Raw genomic sequence first — 20033 nt, forward strand, 5'->3', positions numbered from 1 at the left:
GAGCTCATTCCGCAGCGCACCGCGTAATTTAATTTCCGTGCAGCGATTTCTCCTCGGCGTCTGGATGTATCTTGCCTCCCCATCGAAACCAGAGAGCCTCGCAGATTATTATACCCGTGGAGCATCGCGTTCCCCGCTGGAAAATTAATTTCGTCGATTAACCCCGTGTGTTTCGTTCGTTCGTCAGACATTGTGGGAATTCTCTAACATTATCTTGCGGAAATGAAGCTTCTCCTTCGTGCTTCGGCCCTGAGCGCCGATTCCCTCGCAGCCTCCACTCGCATGGACAGATCGTCGCAGAGAAAATGCAGGGAAGAAGTCCGGATATATCGAGCAGCCCAGAATCTAGTTTACCGTAGAAAATGGGGCACAGAACGAAGCTGCAGCGAGAGGAGAAAGTACGGACTCGACGGGGTAACTTCTTTTTAATCTCTCGGGGGAGAAAAAAATCTGACACAAGGAGAGGGATGGGTATCCCTTTCGAATCGACGACGATACGAAAATTGGATTGTACCACTGGTTGGATGTGCTCGGTGTTGCAGCCTCCGAAACGCTTCCACGCGAAAGAGTCTGAACATATAAAAGGGAGGGGGGCGGAGAATGAAATTTCCGCGTGAAAGAGGGGAAAGCTACCTCTTCCCAGAAAACTCGGGCGAGCGTCTGACTGATTCGTTGCCTCCGGGACCGTGACGATCCGAGGCTTCCTTTCAGATATTTACGTTCCATTTAGGGGGCTGCGAGCAATGAGAATGGAGAAGCAGAATATTTTGTTAACCCCTCCAAGCTCGAAAACCTGCGAAGCGATGATCTTTCTCGCGACGGCTGCTGATACTTGTGTAATTTCTCCTATCGGCGCTGTCGATCCTGAAGGCGCACGGAACTAGATAACGATCTGTCACTGGGACCGAATAATCTTCGCTCAAAGACAAATTAACGAAAAAATGGAGAGGGCAGGGAGCCGCGGGCGTTGCAAAAGGATCGAAGCCATTGTTCCAGCGGAGCAGCGCGGGGACACAAAAGGAAAAGAAGGGAAGCCACTCCTTTCCAGATTCCGATAAATCACGCGTTTAAATCTCGGATCAAAGCGACTCCCTTTGATTTCGAGTTCACTCTGTCGCGCGGCGGGGGTGGAAAAAGGGAGCGGAGCTTTCACGGGGAATCGAATAATTAAGCGAACGAGACCGACGGCCCCTCCAGCCATTCTCCCTCATAGACGATTATCGATTTATTACTTCGTCTGGGAGGCCGGACTCCATTTCCATCGGGATCTCCGAGAACGATTGCTGTTGAGGACATCGAGTCGAGTTTATGATGCGGGTGGGATTCTCTTGGCAACTTTCGAGAGCCTAGCTTTACTGTGCCTGAAAGGAATCCTTCACTTCTGATTCCACGAACCGCAAAGTTTGATGAGTTTTGTCTAGATTTTGGCATCCTCCCCCCCCCCTGAAGATTAGAATGCTTTACGAACTGAAACGCTGATCCCTGAAATCACGGCTTACAAACTTAATATGTTGGAGCCGAGTGGTTTTATCTGGGATCAGTGTCCCGTTGACAGATATCGTCTGCCTTCCTTTTCCCATGTCTATCAAGGTGCGAGCGGAATAAAAATGAGATCCCGCGGCGAACGTTAGTGTCCCTTGGAGGGAAGATCGCTGCAAGGAAGGCGCTTTTTGCCCTCCAACATCGTTCAATCACGTTTATCGAGAGTCGAACGCACGGGTCACCTGGTCGAGGAGAAACGTTGCGAAGTGACTCCAATTAGGGGCCATTATGGCCACGTTATTAATGGCCCTTGGCTTGTGGTTTGGGTAACGCGGTACCACGAAACGCTACGTGTTATTGCAGCAGATTATAGAGCAGCATTACCGCTGGCAACGAGTGTCTCGATGTCAGGTATTCGTAAGCGATTCACTCGCAGATGCTCGCGGTAATTACAGAGTAAAGTGTTCGATATCACGAGGAACGATTAAAGCCGAAGGATAAACGATAATAACCCCACGATTAAGATACTCCAATTTCCTTTTTACAGAATGTCTAACGAAAACGCGCCAATTTGCGGCTGCGGAGTGGTGGTGGAGCTGCCGAAAGCGCGGAATGGCTCGCTGTCCGCGAGGAAGCTGACCACCAGGATATCCAAGTCGAAGAGCAGCAAGTCGGAAGCGCGAGCCGCCAAGAAGCAGCAGGAAGAGGCTCGCTCGAAGAACAGAACGTCTGATACGGGAAGCAGCAGCTCGGTCGCCGATCAGTCCAGGCCGGCCACGAAGACGAATAAATACGAGAAGAGATTGAATCACTCGAGGAGGACTAGGAGCGCCGACAGAGCGGAATCGCATTACACCTACATTGGTAAAGATTTAACACGCACTCTATCCGGATATTCCTTGCTGCATCTTATTCCAGAACCATCTCACCCGGAGGCTACCCGGAAGTACATTCCAGAGTAGCGATAGTTATTCTCTCTACAGTTACGCGAGTTATTAACGATAAAGACGCAGTCCGCTCGCGGATCCGGCCGCTGACCACTCCACCATCGACTAATTAATTCGCAAACTTTGCTTAAAATTGCATTCGCTACTGCGCAGATTCGGGCTCCAGCATACTCGGCGGCGGAATTCGCGAGAACACTATACCGGAGGCCCTGTACGCCACCATTCCAGACACGCCGAACGCCAGTGCCAACGAAACCGGAAATAGTCAATTAAACGCGCAAAGTAGATCGCAACCAGTTTACGCCATTCCTTCTATGGTATCGCCGCCGCCCACCTACGATGTTGCTATCTCGAAAACGTGGCAGGTGAGTGGGTTATTAATAGTCGCTATTAACGTTAGATACAGCCCTCTCTTGTTGAAATCGCCTGAAACAATGGAGAACTAGCGTCGTTAGTCAAAACACGGATATAAAGCTATTACTCGATGATGAAGCTATTGTTTCGCGTTACATGCAGGCTGGTTTGGTGAATCATTTTTTAATGACCCTAATGAGTATTTCGTGGAAATCGTTGAAGGGCTGAGGATGCAAAAACAATCGGAATTTTGCATGGACATTTGACGAGACTCGTTCGTACCGTCGTCGAGATTCCTATGAAACGGCAATCTGTATACAGTTTAGAGATAGTTACGCGTTACCAACTCCGGGTCGCACCGGTGTAGAGGCGCAGCTACCGAAATCCAAGTCACAAAGTCACCATTCAAACTCGCCACTTAGGATTTAGCCGAGTAGTATTGGACGTTCTCGGCCAGACACCAGGTAGAACTGCAATCTCGTTAGACAACCACAGTGGTAAAGGTCGTTCGTGGTCCGACTTGTCAGACAGTGGCCTGCAATTGACGTGCATCCATGGATTTCCTGTAAACGAACTGACGTTCCCCTAATTGCGCGCTTTAAGCTGCTAATTGCGCGCCGGCCATCCGATTCGCGACTGGAACTTCTGGCTTACTTGCTCAGATGGAAGAGGAATGCCCTTTCCCTTTCGAATTTCCACCTTCCTTCAACAATGCCCAACTATTCCCTCAATTCTCCGGCTGTAATATCAAGACTCCGCCCCTCCGCTGACAACTGTTTCACTCTTGTGAACGCGCGACCAATCGAGTAGCGTAGACAAATATTCGATTACCCAAAGTAGCCTGAGAAATGAGAGGCAGAATATAGAAAAAGATCGAGAAGATGCTCATGAATATCCCGACCGTCCCCGTGTCCCGGGGAAAGGTCTCTCGCCACGAGGGTGGGAAGGGGTTCGGGCACGGTGAACAACAGTCGAATTCGAACTGGAGAGAAGCATTTTGCTCTTGGCTGGCCGTATTCGCCAGGGCTGCATAGTTTCGCGGCGCCGAGGAGCACATAAATTTTCGTGCCACATCGCGCGGCCACCCCCGCGCGAAAAACACCGTTGGTCCCCTCTGTCGACCCACTTCAAAGTCTTGGGTAACGACGCCCGGACTCGTCGAATTTCGCTGAGCTCGTGCCGTTCCATTCTTACCGCGTTTTATCGGCGCGATTTCACTCCGAAACTTCGTCCACCCACCACCCACCCCCTCCCCCATTGTTTGGCGAGCTTGGAAATTAGCTCGACATCGTTCGCCTTCCGAATAACTCGAATGCTTCGGCGGAGGGCCGCGACCCCGAACTTAAATAAACTCGTTAAGCAGCGCTGGTGCATTTGCGTTGGTAATTTTATAAACGACTCGCTGCACCGCTCCGCACCCCCCGATTTCCAAGCGGTTCCCTTAATTCGACGCGAGCGCGATAATCTTCGAGGCAACAAAGATCGACGCCGGCATTGGCCGAATGAAACTGTATAAATCCCACGTGTCGAAAAGTTCGGCTAGATTGATACGGAAACTTTCGGAAGCTCTCTGCCCCCGGGGCGAGAAATTCCGACGGAGGTCGTTGTAAAATGCAGGCACGTATTCGCCGCCATTAGAACGGTGATTGAACTTCGTCGTGCATTCTGTTGCACGGCCCCGCAACTGTTTCGTTCCCGACCCGCGCACTTTTTCCCCGGCGGGTACGCGAGCGAATTAAATTGCATTCGATCAACGTAACAGCGCCAGTTGCAAGCGATAAATCAACATTCCCTTCGACAATGCAGGCAAGAAAAGATTAAATTCCATAAAGCAAATGGCAGCTTCCTACGGCGAAGATGACAGGCTTTATTGCCCCGTTCCCTCTGCCTACGCGAAACAAAAGCGAATGCATATCCGAGGCAGTAATTTTTGCGAAACTTTCCAACCCCCGTCCTCGAGAATCTAATAAATCCTGGCTTGAATAAAATACCACTGAATCTTGTCGTTTTATCACAATGTTTACCAGGCTCCGGCTATATTTTCCTAAAACTACGACGCCGCGGATTGGCCACCGTTCCTCGAGATATCGATATCAAGGAAAAGACGCGAATAAACGGGGAACCTAAAGGGTCGCGGAAATGGAACGGAAGCAATTCTATCTTGGTATCGTTCCGCCGTGCTCGCAAGAGCGCTAATCTTTTCCGCTGATTTGTCTCCGGGAAATATCCGAGAAAATCCCCCGGATAAATTCTTAACGCGTTTCTTGCGTGCAGAGATAACGGGGTGTGCTCGTTTGCGCTCGGCTTGCCTCCGCGTGGACTGGATTGCTTTGAAAAATGGTGAAAATCGGGCGAATCCTCACCTGTCATTGCGGGAAATGGAAGATTTATGTTGAATTCTGCTTGGCGGATGATTTCGAACGAAATTATTGTTGTATTATTGTTTTGAAACTAGATCTTTCATTAATTATTGCCCCGCAAGCGGGAAATTAGAAACTTCGTGCCAAAGCGCAGCCAAAATCCTTTTCTCAATTAAACGTTTACCTATTGTAATTATTTCACAGCTAGTTTGCATTCAGAACTCCCAGCAACAACTAAAGTTCCCTTTGCAAACGAGCTACAATGCGTGCCTTGGCATCGACGAGAACGGAAGTCCATTTATAGGCGACCCGGCACAATGAAACGCTTTCAGTTTCACTTTTCACTGAAACAAGACGCGCAAAGTGAAATTAAAATGTTCGTTGCATTAGCACGGTTCGAGGGAACGCTTCACGGGCAAACGAGCCGTGAAATTCGCTGCCCAAGAAGAAAAAAGGGCATCGTCGTCCGAGCGAATAAATCCCGCTTCCGTCGGACGGGCGACAATCGTGTAACCACTTTCGCGTGACCCACTCCAATCTCGTTAAAATTACAGAAAACACTGAGGAAAATAACGGCGAAAAGTTCCTCGGAGGTGCTCGAGCCGCTTCCCGCTGGGAATCGAATCACAGGATAATAATCCCGAAACTCAGTTCCGCCTCCACTTTTTCACATCGACTATATCCCGTCAAGCGTCGATGAAAATTGACGAAAATGGAGGCAACAGCACCACTATCGCATAGAAGCCGGGGTTTCTGGTTTCCGAAAACTACGCGAGCACTTCATGATTGCAAGCAGGTTAATTGGAAGCCAAAAGACTGGTGAATAGTAGCCAATTTTAAGGACGTCTGCGTAAGCCAGAGGCAGCTTCCAAATCAGCGCTTTATTAATAGCGACGAGTGATTTTTAAAGTGAATACAGTGGTAGGAAATTGAATTGAATCTTCGTAGTTCTGCCTGTCGTAAAGGTTCGTGTTCTCGGGTAAATTAAACGGCAAAGACGACCGAGAGAATCAGAGGGAGGGAATTCTAAAATCCACCGACAATTTCTAAAAGCTCTGGATTCGAACAAAGTTTACTTTGGGGCTTAAAAAATCCCATTGGATTCTCTAGCCCAACAAAGGACGATGCACTGCGTTACTTTCTCGCCTTTAGCCCCGCTTCGTGCCAGACAACACTGCACGGGCTCGCGAGGCGAATTTCACCGCGTCTCGGCGCCAAACGAGGAAGGACGCGTTCGTCGAACGAAACGTTTTCGCTTAAAAGCTCCGCGGGGCTGGTCGAGCTCGTGTTTTTCATCCCGTGCCGCGGCCTGGCGAATCAATCTGAAAAAAAGGCGCTCGGGCCGTTGAAAGGCGTTGGAATTCCGCAACATTTCCTCGTTAATTAAAGTCTCGCTGGTGTAATAGGGTAAAACGCTTTCAATGAACGCAAAACGGCCGAGCCGGCGCTCATTACTACACGCGCCAGCTTTCTGGCAGCTTGTAAAACTTAGACCCCCCCTTTCATGGCGACGGATGAATGAGTCGTCGAGACCTAACGGCGATCTGCAATGACACTAATTTGGCCCTTCGACTGGCTGAGGCTTCTTCCCGGCGAAGAATAATATTGTAGTGGAGACACACAATACCGGAGTGAGAAGAATGAGCTCCATTGTGAAGCGCGAATCGAAGCATCCGAGTAGTATCTAATCTTTCGATGCAAAGTTATTTCGTTTTGATAGGAACATTTTTTCCATTTCAATACAATTCAAACACTGCATTTTCATGAACACTTTCCTCGGCGCCAATCAAATTTAATTAACTCGAAAATACAGAACGTTAAAGGAATGTGGTCCATCGTGATTCTCTTTCGCATTTTTGATTGCGGAAAAATACATTCGATCCGATCGATATAATTGCGATAAAAACATTTATGTAGGGAATAGAGGTAGTAATTCCTACGTGTTCGGGAACCACGGAAAAAGAGAGTCATCACAGGGCGTCGGGGATCGAACCCTAGCCGCCCGCGTGCTGATCAGTCGCGTTTGCCACCACGGCTACGCCGACTCTCTCTGGTCTCTTAGTCCGGGCTCCCTTTTATTCTATGGGGGTTCCTGATTCCACATTTAATTAAATGCGAGAATCAGTGTACGATCGGTAATTGATTCTGCTCGGAAAATATAATAGAAATCTACTCCTATTTGACGTTTAGTTTCACGAGACGAATTTATTAATTTATTTATTATTATTATTATTATCAACGGGAATGCCCTTTAGTATACAAAACATGTTAACTAGTACAAAGAGAAATTGAATAAGAATTTGAAGAGAAATTGAAGAGAATAATTTGATAAATGTAACTTACTGGCCCAGTACCCGAACGCGGTAAGTCGCTGAGACTTTTCCGTGTAAAACGGAACAGTGGAAATTGAACGTAAGAGTCCCAGAAACGTCAGTTATCGTTGTCTCGAAATGCACGTCTCGGAGAAATATATCGAGATGACTATTGGAATCTTAAAATACCTTCGAGTAACGCGTAAAAACATCGATGCATCAAAACTTCGCTTCGAATTCCGTACAGTGTTGCACCACCGAAGCGAGTGCAACTAAGTGCTCGAAAGGGGTACAAAAAGCACTGGGCGTCTCAGTGGCGTGTTGCAAAACGTTCTTTTGCGTCTCAAGTAATTGGCCCCAGTTCAAAATCCCATCCGCCCCCGAAAATACTCCCCTCGATTTCTGCAATGCGTCACGGAGTGCAAACTGCGATGTTCCTGCACACACACACACACACACGGATCTAATGCAAAAGATGAGAAACCCGCTAATTAGTTACCTCGTGCTTGACTCCCCGCGATCAGCACCACTCGAAACGTTCCCTGTAACTGGAGTTTCCAATATCGTTGGCGGACGATCAAATTCCCTGGGCAAGATTAAACAATATTTCCCGTCAAACTTCCCCCGGTAGCAATTAGTTAAACTTGGGCAAATCCCCTAGGCGGCGTTCAGCCAAATCGAAAGATTAAACAAAGCATATCATCGGTTGCGTTCCTATCGTTCAACGGGATAATTCACATCATCTCGGCATCCCAGCTTCCGATATCCCGGCAATTCCGCCAATTACGCAATATAATATAATGAATGCCGATGCTGTCTGGCTTGTTATCGAATTATTTCCTTCGACAATCAGATTCGAGGGAGTCTCTGCAAATCCTCCACCGTGCCAGCGACGTGAACTCTACCGCCGTATTTCCCATTAGAGACACTTGAATAAAGATGTACCGCGATGTCTGATAGGAGGGATCAGCCCATCTCTGAGAACAGAGGGAGTTCTTCGATCTCTCAGGCCGGAAGGCATCCTTCGATCTCTGAGAACAGAGGGAATCCTTCGATCTCTGAGAACGGAATGAGTTCCGCGATGCCTGAGAACAGAGGGAATCCCTCTATCTTTGAAAGCCGAAGGAATCCTTCGACACCCGACGATTCCACCGTGGTCTCTGTTTACAGTCCGGCTTGCCACCGACTTACGAGGAGTACCTCTGTCACAAATACGCCATGATATCGCGGTCTCACACTCCGCCGCCGCCCTGGTCGGACTCTACGACGACGACCGCGCAATCGACGTTCACCGCCCAAGCCCGCCGCGATCTGCTGGCCAGCCAGCCAGAGCTCAGAGAGTATCTGGCACAATTATCGTTGTCTCAGAACAACGACCGATCGGCCGGTCACCACTACAGTCACTATCAGCAGGGCGCCGTCCTCAGGGACAGCAGCTACCTATCGAACCAGCAGCTCTCAAGGGAGCAGCAAATCAGGACGCATCAGCGCGCGCGAGCGATGCCTCCCAGGTGAGTATCGAAGCTTCTTTCAAGAGGGAGGGAAACGTTCTTCCATGGCTCTAGACAAGCCTGCAAATAATTTAGATGGTCGTTTCGGGCGACCACGCGTCTACGACACCCTCGGGAGCCGTTTGGGGAGAGGTTCGCTCCGTTACGATCACCGGAGGCAGCTTTTTTTTCCAATTGGAACCGCGAAGAGATTCACCCTGCTCCACCGATTGCTGTTTCGCTCTGTCAAATTTAATTCTCGGCAGACAGCCCCTGCGGGTTCTCGTTTACGGAATTCATAGTTGGGCGGAGTTAGCCATTATTCGACTAAATTTTTATTCGTTATTGTCGAATAGGTTCGTTTTAGTTGAAATTTTTAGTCGAGATCAGTCGAGGAAAAATTGTCGAATAAAAATTTAGTCAACTAATGCCCAACTCTGCAGTGGGGTAATTTTGTGTCCAAGGGCGTAGTGTAATCGTTGGTTAGCCTCGCATATATTTGTACTGCTTTCGTACTTGGTAGCTTTCATACGAATTAATCACAGAAGATCGGCGGAATGGTTAGCGATAGAAGGATACACTCGGGAACATAATAAAATGAGAATGAAGGAACAGCGAAGCATTAATCGATTCTACCTGTGATTTCAGATCTCAAAGCGAGACGCGAGTGCAGCAGCAAAGAGCTGCGACCATGTATGACGACGGCGCGTTCTGCATGGAAACGACCGCGTTGCAATCGGCGTTCGAGAACGGGATAGCCCTGTGCAGCCTGATGTAAGTTGGCTGGAGGTACGTGGAATGAAAGCGGGACAGAGAGGGCTTCCACGGGTCCAGGAAAATTCTATTAGAGAGCGTCGTCTCCTTTCGCGATCGCTCGATAAAGGAGAATCTCGTTGCGGACGCAACGAAGCCGGTCAAAGGTCCCGACAACAAATTCACAATCGACTTTGATACGATCGATCTCGGCCTCTACTCCCGTCCCACTCTCCTCCAACCCCTCGCTATCTTAGTCGATACAGGTGAAAGGCGAAAGTCCAGAACGTGAAACCACCGACAATTAAGATCGCACTTGGATTCCACGACTCCAAGATCGAAAGTACGGCGAGGCACTCGAATATTCCTCGGTTCCCCGGATATTCGCAACTTCCCAGACAGAAATTTTTAAAGTTTCCCAGCTGTGCTCGCTGGCCTCGAGCACCAGCAGCGAAAAACTTCCACGAAAGAACGAGGAACCCGCCGGTTCCGCCGCGAGAAATCCTGGATTCGATGAACTTTTGGGAATCCTCGAACCGTGTCGAGGTTTTTAACGCGTCTCGACGGCTCTGAAGATATTCGTATCGTCTGCGCGCATTTTCGGAGCCGTCGAGGGCCGTTGAACGTCTAACTAAGTCATTCGCACAAATCTGTAAAGAGATTATTCTACCATTCGAATACAGTTTTCATTGGGGGAAAGCCGATATTTCGGACGATTGAACGATATATATTGTTTAGGGGTTAGGGGGCTAGAATGTGCGGGTGAAATTTAATTGGTTACTCACGAATTCGTTGAACAGTGGTCGAGCTCCGTTGAAGAATAAGCGATCTTATTTCTCCGCTGTATAGCTCCGCGAAGCGCAAGCGAGATACTTCGAATTGCCTTCGTCCTTCCTGGCTGGTCCAGGTCCTGCGCGCCTAACTGAAGGAGAGAACAAAGGAAAAAGTTCGACGTCAGATTTCGACTTAATTTGGTTTCTGTCGAAATCAGTGGCAGTGGGAATGTCGTGTATCAGAAAGTGCATAATAATTATTTAAGCCTAAAAGAGGTTCATAGGATTCGTCTTCTTTTCTACTAGAAACACCAGAGAATTCGATGGACTTATAGTTTTTATACGTTCAATGTAATATAATTTATGCCATGTACGTGGTAGAACGTTTATATGAATGTTTCATGCGATTTCACAGTAATTCTGGTGTTTAATTAGCTAATGTTTGTGCAACATATGTAATTTCATATCGATGCACTCGCTCTATCGCGTACGAATATGCGAACTGGTTCAGGTTAATGGACTTGCCTATGTATCCCCGAGTATTCCGTTGAGTATTTACGCCGGTATTAACGAATGCTATGGAGTTTTCGAAAAGAGAGGAAGTCAGTGGTGAAATAATCGAAAGGATAAATCTATTCGTGGTAGACAATTTCTTTCTACTTGTTCAAAGACAAGTATGCATTTTATTACACAATGGATCCAAAGTGTTTGAACTGAGTGGTTCAATCAATGGTGTTCTTTCCATCCCGACATTCACATTCTTCGTTTAATGAGACAATCGTAATCTTTCTTCTCAAAAGGAACAATATTTTTCTGAGGAAAAGAATTCGAAACTTGCAGTGGATCCAAGCTCCGACTACAAATGGACACGTAATTCTGGAAGTAAAATCTTCGACGATCATCGAACGAAATCGCGATCGTCTTAAAATGGAATTAAAGTTCGTGCTCGCGTGCCAACGCTCTTATTAATTAATAAGCGAAGCAAAAGGAACTTAAGGCTATACTCTGTGTTCACTACGAAATACATTAATTGTCACCAAGCTAAGTTCTGGATACGTGACACATGATCGAATCTTTTTCTAATCCTTTCCTCCTCGGACCTTTTATTGTTACTCCATCAGCTTCTCTCTTGCGTTAAACGAAACGATAGAGAAATCAGACATTCTGCTCGTTTTGCACGATCGAAACGGGACGGGCAGATTCGGTTCTGCAGCAACGCCGCTAACGAAATCTTTATTTTTCTCACTGAAACGTTTCATACGAGCAAATGTTGTAGTTTAATCTAGCTGCCGTACGATTTAAGGGTATAATGGGTGTCTAACCGGATAAATAGATGATATCGGACCTCTATAGAGGGTAGAGAGGCAAATTAATATTTACTGTCCTATTGTATATAAATGTAATTAAGTATAAAGCAAGTGGAGATGTAGTTGCCTGGATCTGTTCGATTCTGTAATACGTATCTTTGAGTTTTGTCTTGTTACCTGATTTTATTTTTGTTATCTTTTTAACAGTATTTTCATATCAAATAGTATTCTTTGGTTCTCTTCAAATCTGAGGAATAAATACTTTCTCTAATTTGCTCAGTACAGAATACATATACACTCGTTGATTTCGATAGTATGATTCGCACACTTGCATATATGATATACATGTATAACCTAATGTGTCCACTAAGTATTCGTTAACGAAGATAAATTTAACGAGTCACTGGCTGAATGTTCACAAAGAAATACAATAGAGTACCAGTTATCTAGACGAGTGGAAAGTATCTTATCATCAAATCAAGTTGACTTATTTTCTTTAATTAAATTAAGATTTGGTTAAGAAGTCACAATATGATATCCTGTTAAAATTAATTACTTCTGGTACCACTATTCTGTTACAATTTTCCTTCTATTTCGAGCACAAGTGTACCTAATTACACGCCCACGCAATCGAATTCTGGATAACTGGCGCCCTATCGTATCTACAAATTAACGAGCCCTTCATGATCTAGATATTCAGCTGAACATACACACACGTGCACGAGTATCGACTAATCATTTCAATTAAGAATCGAGGCATCAATTTTTCTACGCGAATCGCTTCGGGGCCGTTCCCACGAGATACGTTAAAGCGACGAGCGAAATCGTGGTGTGACCCGGACGCGATTAATCGCCGCCAACTGTAATCGTAATTTTAATCGTAATCGCAGCAATTAACCGTGTGAAATTATCGAGCCATTCAATATACCGTGCTAGACGATAAGTATATTGTAATCGAACGACTACGCCCGCTGTAGGCGGCGATCTATGAGATAGGCTGTCCTAACGATATACAAAACAGAAAGTAGCGTGTAAAGTATCGGTGTTTAAAGCGTGTTAAACGTAGGATACAGTACGATCATCCGCGTTGGCACGATCTAGAGCAGCGTTTCGATTTAAGTGTAATTAGACGACGATGCCCGTCGATTAGAGACTTAAGAGTCCCCCATCGAGTGTACACTCTACCATGCTTCGATAAAGCATTCCTTATTAAACCTATATGTGTACGTGTAAATATTCGGTGTTGTTCGTTAACACAGAGAATGCTGTTTTTGAATTCTGTGTCTTCCCTTAAGCCTCCCCGAAATTTTCTACGACCTTTAGGATATATTTGGAACAACACGATCTAGGTAGCTGCATCAGAGAAACGAAATTTCCAATTTGTATGGAAATCATATTTTTAATTTGCCAGATCGCAGCACAGCACTTCCAGGCAACTTTTCTAGATTTCCTTTCGCCCCAACTGATTTCATCTATCAGATTCAAAAACGGCGTTCCGTGAACAGTGACTGAATTTCCTGGATTGTTTCGAATCGTTGAGTTTCGCCAGATAAATGTACGATACTCGTTAAGGATGTGCGAAACGTTATTCATAATTGTATATAATAACGATTATCATTGTTTCGTGGAGGATCTAACGTAAACAGCGAATAACCTGACTATAAAGTTTTCCTATTGGATAAACGCAAGCGAGACGAACAATTGAACCGTGTTTTTTTTCTGCAGTGGACCATCTATGAAATTATAAAGATGCGCGAGCGTCACGATGGCACTCGAGGAGGTTTCGTCTTGATTCGATAATCATTGAATAATTTCCAGAAAATTGAAGAAAATTCTGCGGCTCGATGGGGCCGCGAACATTTCTGTGTAAGTGAGCGTACTGTTATGTTAACTCGTAGCGCAATTAATATGTTAATAACCCCTCGACTAGTTAATGGCCGAAATCTCCCTGCGTGACCAGGGATCGTTACGGAACTCACGGCGGAATAATTCGCCGTGTCCTGAGATTAATTCTCACGCGCAGCAATTAAACGAGCCGAGGGATTATTGTAATTCGAATCGCTCCGCAAGTATAAGAATTAATGGAACGGATACTCGTCTAAGACAAAGTCTACGTAAGGCAGTATACATTAATGTTACGAAGACGGAATCGTGTAGATTAGAATTCGGGACGCTTACCCTGTTTAAACTATCTGACGTTAAAGAATTTCGTCGAGTTTCACGCCAATGCAAAACACACGTGATTCTCCTGTCCGCTGCCCACCTCGCTTTCAACCACTTTAAGGTTCGTTAACTCGCGAATTTTAGCTTCCGAGGCCGAATCGAAGGGAGAAAGAATAGAGAATAGTAGGTGAAACGAGTGGTCACACCTTTCGCGGAAAGAATTTATCAACGTGTGACACGGAAAAGGAAACACACGCTACATGTCGAACATGTAGACTGTTTGAAATTTCAATGTCGAAGGCTTTGGCCAGGGCGAAAAGGTTGCAAGAAATGTAAACAGACCTGGGATTATGGTGGCTGATCTTCACTGTCCGAAGATCAGAATGCCGAGCTTTCCACACCTTTCCCTATTGTCCATTTTTAAAAAATGATATGTTTCTCGCCGGATAAACCACAGCGACAGGAAAATCACTTTGCGAGCTGACGTATGTCTAAGCGCACATGACCGATCGTTTAAACGACGAGGGGTAATAAATATAAAAGTACGTGTAACAGTGACTAGCTTCCACCGTAGATGTCGAGGAGAATGAGATTTCCTGGATCCAGGACTGTAGACCCTCTTGCGCGAGGATTTGCGTGAAAGTTGATACAAATGAATGTCTTCTGACAGCCGCTCGGAAGAGATCTTACTCCCGAGTCGCGCGAAACGGGAATAAGACACTGCTACGCTTGCGGCCGTTCGCAAGCTGATGTAACTGTCAATAATTTGGTAATTAAATTACTCTTCCAAAGAGATTGAAACGGGGAGAGAATCGCGGCGGTGGAACAGACGCTTTCCGTGCTGGGAAATGAAAGAAAGTAGCGTTTTAAGAAAATCTACGATGGTATCTTGTAGCATCAGTATTACGACATAGAAATATTTTTCTCATCATCGTGTATCTCGTGTATTATTTTCAATGAATGTCGTTGACTTTTTCCTGCCGTCGAGCACAATGACACGTATGTAATAGGTACTAAGAAACGGAGAAGATGAAACGGTTCGCGAATAACGAGGAACTAATCGTGATGTTCCATCGGTGCCGCATTAACGTGGAACTAAAACGTTGAATTGCTGTCATATTGTATGTTGTGTATATTATGAATGTTTAGAGGACCAAGAAATATACTGTACCGGTGTAAAATACGTCTCGTCATTTCTACAAACCACCCACTTAAATATTACAATTCCTCCCGCGCGCTTCCGCGTAAACGTAAACATCTATGTACAGCATTCACAGAAACTGCTTCTCATAGGAATACAAAGTCTTTCAGAGCGCTTCAATAAATTCTTACCTATTAACAGCTGTAATACCATCCTTCCGCACTTATTACATTCTTAAAAGTAACAGTACTAAGTAATAATAAAGTGCACAGAAGATTTCAACACAGTCAAAGTAGCTTGAAACTCCAGAGAGGAAGAAAGCAGTTCTCTTCCACCAGGTCGTTACACAACAAAGGAGCAGGAATACGATCTGGCGGACTAAAATCCCGCAACCTTCACGCCGTCGGGAACGCGGAAGATCCTCTCCTCCGGCGGAAGTTCGCCAATGAGGTACCTTTCCAGGCTTCGTCGTGCAGTCCTCGAGTGTCCAGTGCCAATGAAGGCCAACGTAGCATCTCTGCCGGCGTACTCCAGGATAACGTCCGAGCCACCCGGATGATTTCTCAAAAAGTCTGTGCAGTCGTAGACGAAATCGTAGATCACCACCCAGCAATCGGCTGAGGTATCGTGCCAAGCGACTTCGTCCATATTAATCGTTCGCAGCTCCTTCGATTCTTCCTTCTCCACAATACTCTCGTGTACCAAGCTCAGGAACGACCCCTGGGAGAGCGTCGGGTCACTCAGATCGAGAGATCGAACGGTCAGACTAAGCAGGTCCATCTTATCAATCGAGACGCTGTCGCTGGTTCTGAAATTAGACGGAGTGAGTAGTTGCGCGTCGTCGTGTTGCCGCGCGAGTGACTGACAGCGGATGAGACAGATGATGCAGATTCGTGGGCAGTTTACATCACCGAGTCGATCGTTCGGTGTTGCAAGATGACATCTAGCATGATAAGAGCGCGTGCCACGCGCGTGTTGAATTTTATGGGGGTAATAACGAGAAAGTTTACGAGGAAGTAGATAACGGTAATCCCCAGATTATAATAAGAAAAATCGTAAATTGCGTTTAACTTGGTGAATGAAACGATGATTATTCCGATCAACATTTTTTACGACACCGCGTGTTAGAAAAGTGCTCGCCTATTCTCACTTGATAGCAGACCTTCTGCGCGGTTCTCGGGCGGAGTTCTAAATCGTCTTCTCCATAGATGATTTATTAACCCGGCAGTGCACACGTGGGGATCTAGTGGACCCCCAACCATAGAAAACCTTACCGCCGTCTGTTGTTTCTTTAGCAATGGGGTTGACACTCGGTCTAGCTTCCAGATACATTTTTTGCATTGAGTGTATTTAAAAAAAAAATTGTCTTATTAATATTTTTGCCGTATACTATGGAATAATGTTTAATGTTCGCTTAGATCTGTATTGTTTGTGTGTTAATAAAGAGTCGTAAGCATACAGATTTTTCTATATCGTGGTCAATCAATGTTACTTCTCACTGGGGGTCCAGGAGCGCTCCACGTTGATACTTGTGTTTCAAAAGTCCACCTGTACAATGCCGGGTTAAAAGATCAGTAAATTGCAATATGGCAAGGGGAATATTCTAACACACATTTCGTCCAGAGAATTCACTTCGTACTAATGAACCAAGCACACAGAAACACGCGTCAACGGGTCTCCGATGGAAAAGTCGATTGTGGCCAATTACTTTTGCTCGATCTCGCGGTTCTCCTCCATTTTCCTGGATACTCTAGCTACCTGCAGCGTTCTATCTGAAGGGACATCGCGCGAAGCACTGAACAGCGTCGAGAAATCAATTCTCACACGCGGAAAGGAAAATAATTCTATTACCGGTTGAAACCCGATGCGTGCTAGCAAGGTGTTCGCCTGGACACGCAGTATCTTTGTAATCCGACGCTATTGCCAGTCTGGAGTCGCAGTTGCGTCGTTATTTGAAAGTGGGCGAAACCTCCTCGATGATTCTTCGATTCCTCTTTGCAACGGTTGCCTCACGATCGATCCACGAACAACTTGTTTCGATCTTCGATGATCATTTCCGTTTAGTAGCATTTTACTCCGTCACTGGTATATTGTACTGTTGTTTCGTAACTGGACTTACGCACTCCGGCGATTTTTAGCGAGCTCGAAAATTTACGCGGTTCTCCGTTGTGCTATACTGGTATCCACACGCGGAATTCATTCCGTGCAAAACATATTATTTCGGTGTTACCAATGCATTTTTTTCCCATTGCTTCAGATAAATTTAATTTCAGCCACTTTGCGTCATCAAGCGCGAGGTGATTAGTAATTTATTGTTTACACGATCGAGCTCGGTGGAGGATAGGATCCAATGAAATGTAATTGTAGAGTGAGGAAATGTGCACGTATGGATAGATGAGAATAATTAGTTGCGGTGGAACGATTTGTCGATTGTAGAGAATTTAGCTAGTACTTGTACAATAATCGATAGACGGTTAGCTTCTTCTTTCACAAATGATAATTCACTGATAAGGTGGCACTATATAACAGAACTCTCTAAAAAAGAAATTAGTTGTGGAAATGTTTGCAATTACGATTAAGAAAATCATGCCACAACAGTGCCGTTCCGAAGAGAAACGAATCGATACTGCAATCACTTCTTGATGAAAAGAGTCACGATCGATGCTTCTGTTGTTTGTTTTGAAATTCATTATCGCAATAACAGTTTCTTGCTCGCAGTTTATTGGACATTTCTTTTTCCAACTGCTATGACTTTATCTTCCAAACGATCCCATAAAACATAATGGGCAACGTTTTCTAGTGCGTCAGGGTACGCGATTCGTGGTTTCCAATAAAATTGCAAAACAACGTATTTGGGGGTCAAGGGGAAATTGTTCCAACGCTGGACTTATGTTATTGATTATGCAACTGGGTGTTATCTGGTGTGATATAAACTCGACTAATGATCGGGGAAATTGGTTTCAGATCTTCCTTTCTACATTGCCAGATTATTATCTTTGTGGACATGATTTTTGCCAGCATTTGAAAAAAGTAGAAGCATTCGTTATTGGTATGGTCAGTTAAAAACGACTTCGACGAAGGGGAATTACGTATATCCAAGAAAGAAGCAGAGAGAAAATGTAATAATGTACAGATATATACAGCTGTTTCAAAACACACATTACAAACAATTAATTTTGTCAAAGTATACACGCAAATTTAGTCACATGATCCTAGAATTTCTGGGTTTACTGCATCAGTGAATACCTGGTTGCAGTTTCTTGAACGTCGGTATCTGACTGTCTGTCGATACGGAGAATGTTACCAATCGCGTCCTCACTGATATTTTGCCAGCAGAAGGTAAAATTTTCATTTAGCAGCAGTGAATAAACCACACTATGCATAAAGAACGTTCTATCACAGACGAGGTATTGAATAGAACGAATATTAAATACGTTTTGTCTGTCCGGGGGTTGTTGGGGCCTGGTCCTTCTCGATAGGCGTAACTTGGAATACCACATCAAGGAATAGGAACTTGGTACATTTCGGTAAGGCGCTGAAGCAAAGAGGAGCTTGAAAATTTTCAAAATTCCATCAGTTCTAGTATCTCGCTAAAATCTTCTTCACCGGTAACGTTGCATGGCATACTAAAATGGTAATGGTGCTCCAGGACTCCACACACCTCTGATAAAGAAATGCATTGGGTGTTTATTCTATATCTCGTCTGTGCTTGTATCCGCTTGTATCTACGCCCGCTAATAGTCGGCATTTCAGTTCTCGTGACCTGAACCCCTACAGTATCTTACCTTATCTGTGGAATTGCAAGCTATTTATTCAAAATTTCTTCTTCAATGAGAAAAAATTAAAGAATAACAATTAAATTCGTGTAGTTTATAGATTCAGTTGTGTAAAGCAAAAAATACGCCACGAAATGGTACCTGAATTTGGAAGAAATTACAAATTACGTTTGAACAAAAAAGTCAGGCGACTCGGTTCAAAATCGTAGGGTAAACCAACCAGTGAATGACCGAATTGTTGAATCTATGGACCTTTGAGATTAATACTTGAATATATTTATGTATAACAACAAACCAACGATTGAAATTGCATTTAAATTTATTTTTCTTGAAATTTCTATAAAAATAATTACTTATTCTTATCGTAATTAAAAAAAAAACAATTATAAAATGCAAAACGTGTATATATGTAATTCTTTTAATAAGAATTGTACTTATTAATGTTTGCTTAATACGCGTAACTAAAAATATAGGATATTAAAAGTGCAACTACACTGCATTTATAAACATATATTAATGTTTAAATTTATAATTGACATTTCTTTGGCCTAATGGTCATTCACTGGTATGCGGCCAATTACTGGTTGGTCTACCCTATTTATAATTTTCATGGGGAATTACTTTTAGGTAAGGTGTACTTGAAATGTTACGCAAAGGGGACGAAAGAGTCTCATGTGACCCCCTTTTCCTTGTCAACAATAAAATCTATTGAATTTTACGAAGCATATTACAGAAGTGGTTGCCTTCGATTTTCCAGTAAACGGTGCCGCACCTCGATTTTCCGACCAGTGCGCACATATTCTACCCTACATTCGAAATATGTACTACATAGGTTACGCGACATGTACGTAAATGCGTTCCACCGTCTCCCCCATTGAATATTCTTATTTATATACAATACGTAACTTAGGGGAGGCATTTTCCTCGAGACTAAAATCTTATTTTATTTCCCGAAACACATGCAGTAAAATACAGTAGCATGTTTCATAAGCACAAGAAGCTTACGCTTCCCTCAACTTAAAGAGAATTCTCATCCCTTTCATTTATAAGTCTTCACGATTTAAAGTTGTCCCCCAGAACATACATCAGTCAACCCTGTATCTTGTTACTTACTTTAAAAACCAGTTAACACCCACTATAACCGAAAGATTTCTCAATACTCTAGAGACCCATCT

General features: G+C 44.7%; 3 protein-coding genes across 6 annotated transcripts in view; 1 reads left to right on the forward strand and 2 right to left on the reverse strand.

Annotated features, from left to right (window-relative positions):
• LOC143370365 (uncharacterized) overlaps positions 1-10487 on the forward strand; it is a 45669-nt gene extending 35182 nt beyond the window's left edge. For both annotated transcript variants that reach the window (XM_076815393.1, XM_076815394.1), the window contains exons 2-5: positions 2030-2346; positions 2583-2794; positions 8626-8966; positions 9594-10487. In XM_076815393.1, coding sequence (XP_076671508.1) covers positions 2031-2346; positions 2583-2794; positions 8626-8966; positions 9594-9723 — 999 coding nt within the window. In that variant the 5' untranslated portion in view covers position 2030 and the 3' untranslated portion in view covers positions 9724-10487. The remainder of the gene's footprint in view (positions 1-2029; positions 2347-2582; positions 2795-8625; positions 8967-9593) is intronic.
• LOC143370370 (uncharacterized) overlaps positions 1-10623 on the reverse strand; it is a 65565-nt gene extending 54942 nt beyond the window's left edge. The window contains exon 1 of the mRNA XM_076815400.1: positions 10484-10623. The gene's annotated coding sequence lies outside the window, so the exon portion shown is untranslated. The remainder of the gene's footprint in view (positions 1-10483) is intronic.
• Positions 10624-15049: 4426 nt separating this feature from the next.
• LOC143370371 (cytochrome b5) overlaps positions 15050-20033 on the reverse strand; it is a 58709-nt gene continuing 53725 nt past the window's right edge. Inside the window, exons 1-2 of one of the 3 annotated variants that reach the window (XM_076815404.1) lie at positions 16934-17718; positions 15050-15890 (exon numbers count right to left, since the gene is read on the reverse strand). In XM_076815404.1, coding sequence (XP_076671519.1) covers positions 15461-15862 — 402 coding nt within the window. In that variant the 5' untranslated portion in view covers positions 15863-15890; positions 16934-17718 and the 3' untranslated portion in view covers positions 15050-15460. The other 2 variants (XM_076815403.1, XM_076815401.1) reach the window with 2 other exon arrangements.

Source organism: Andrena cerasifolii, chromosome 6, assembly GCF_050908995.1.
Source record: "Andrena cerasifolii isolate SP2316 chromosome 6, iyAndCera1_principal, whole genome shotgun sequence".
Lineage (NCBI taxonomy): Eukaryota > Metazoa > Arthropoda > Insecta > Hymenoptera > Andrenidae > Andrena > Andrena cerasifolii.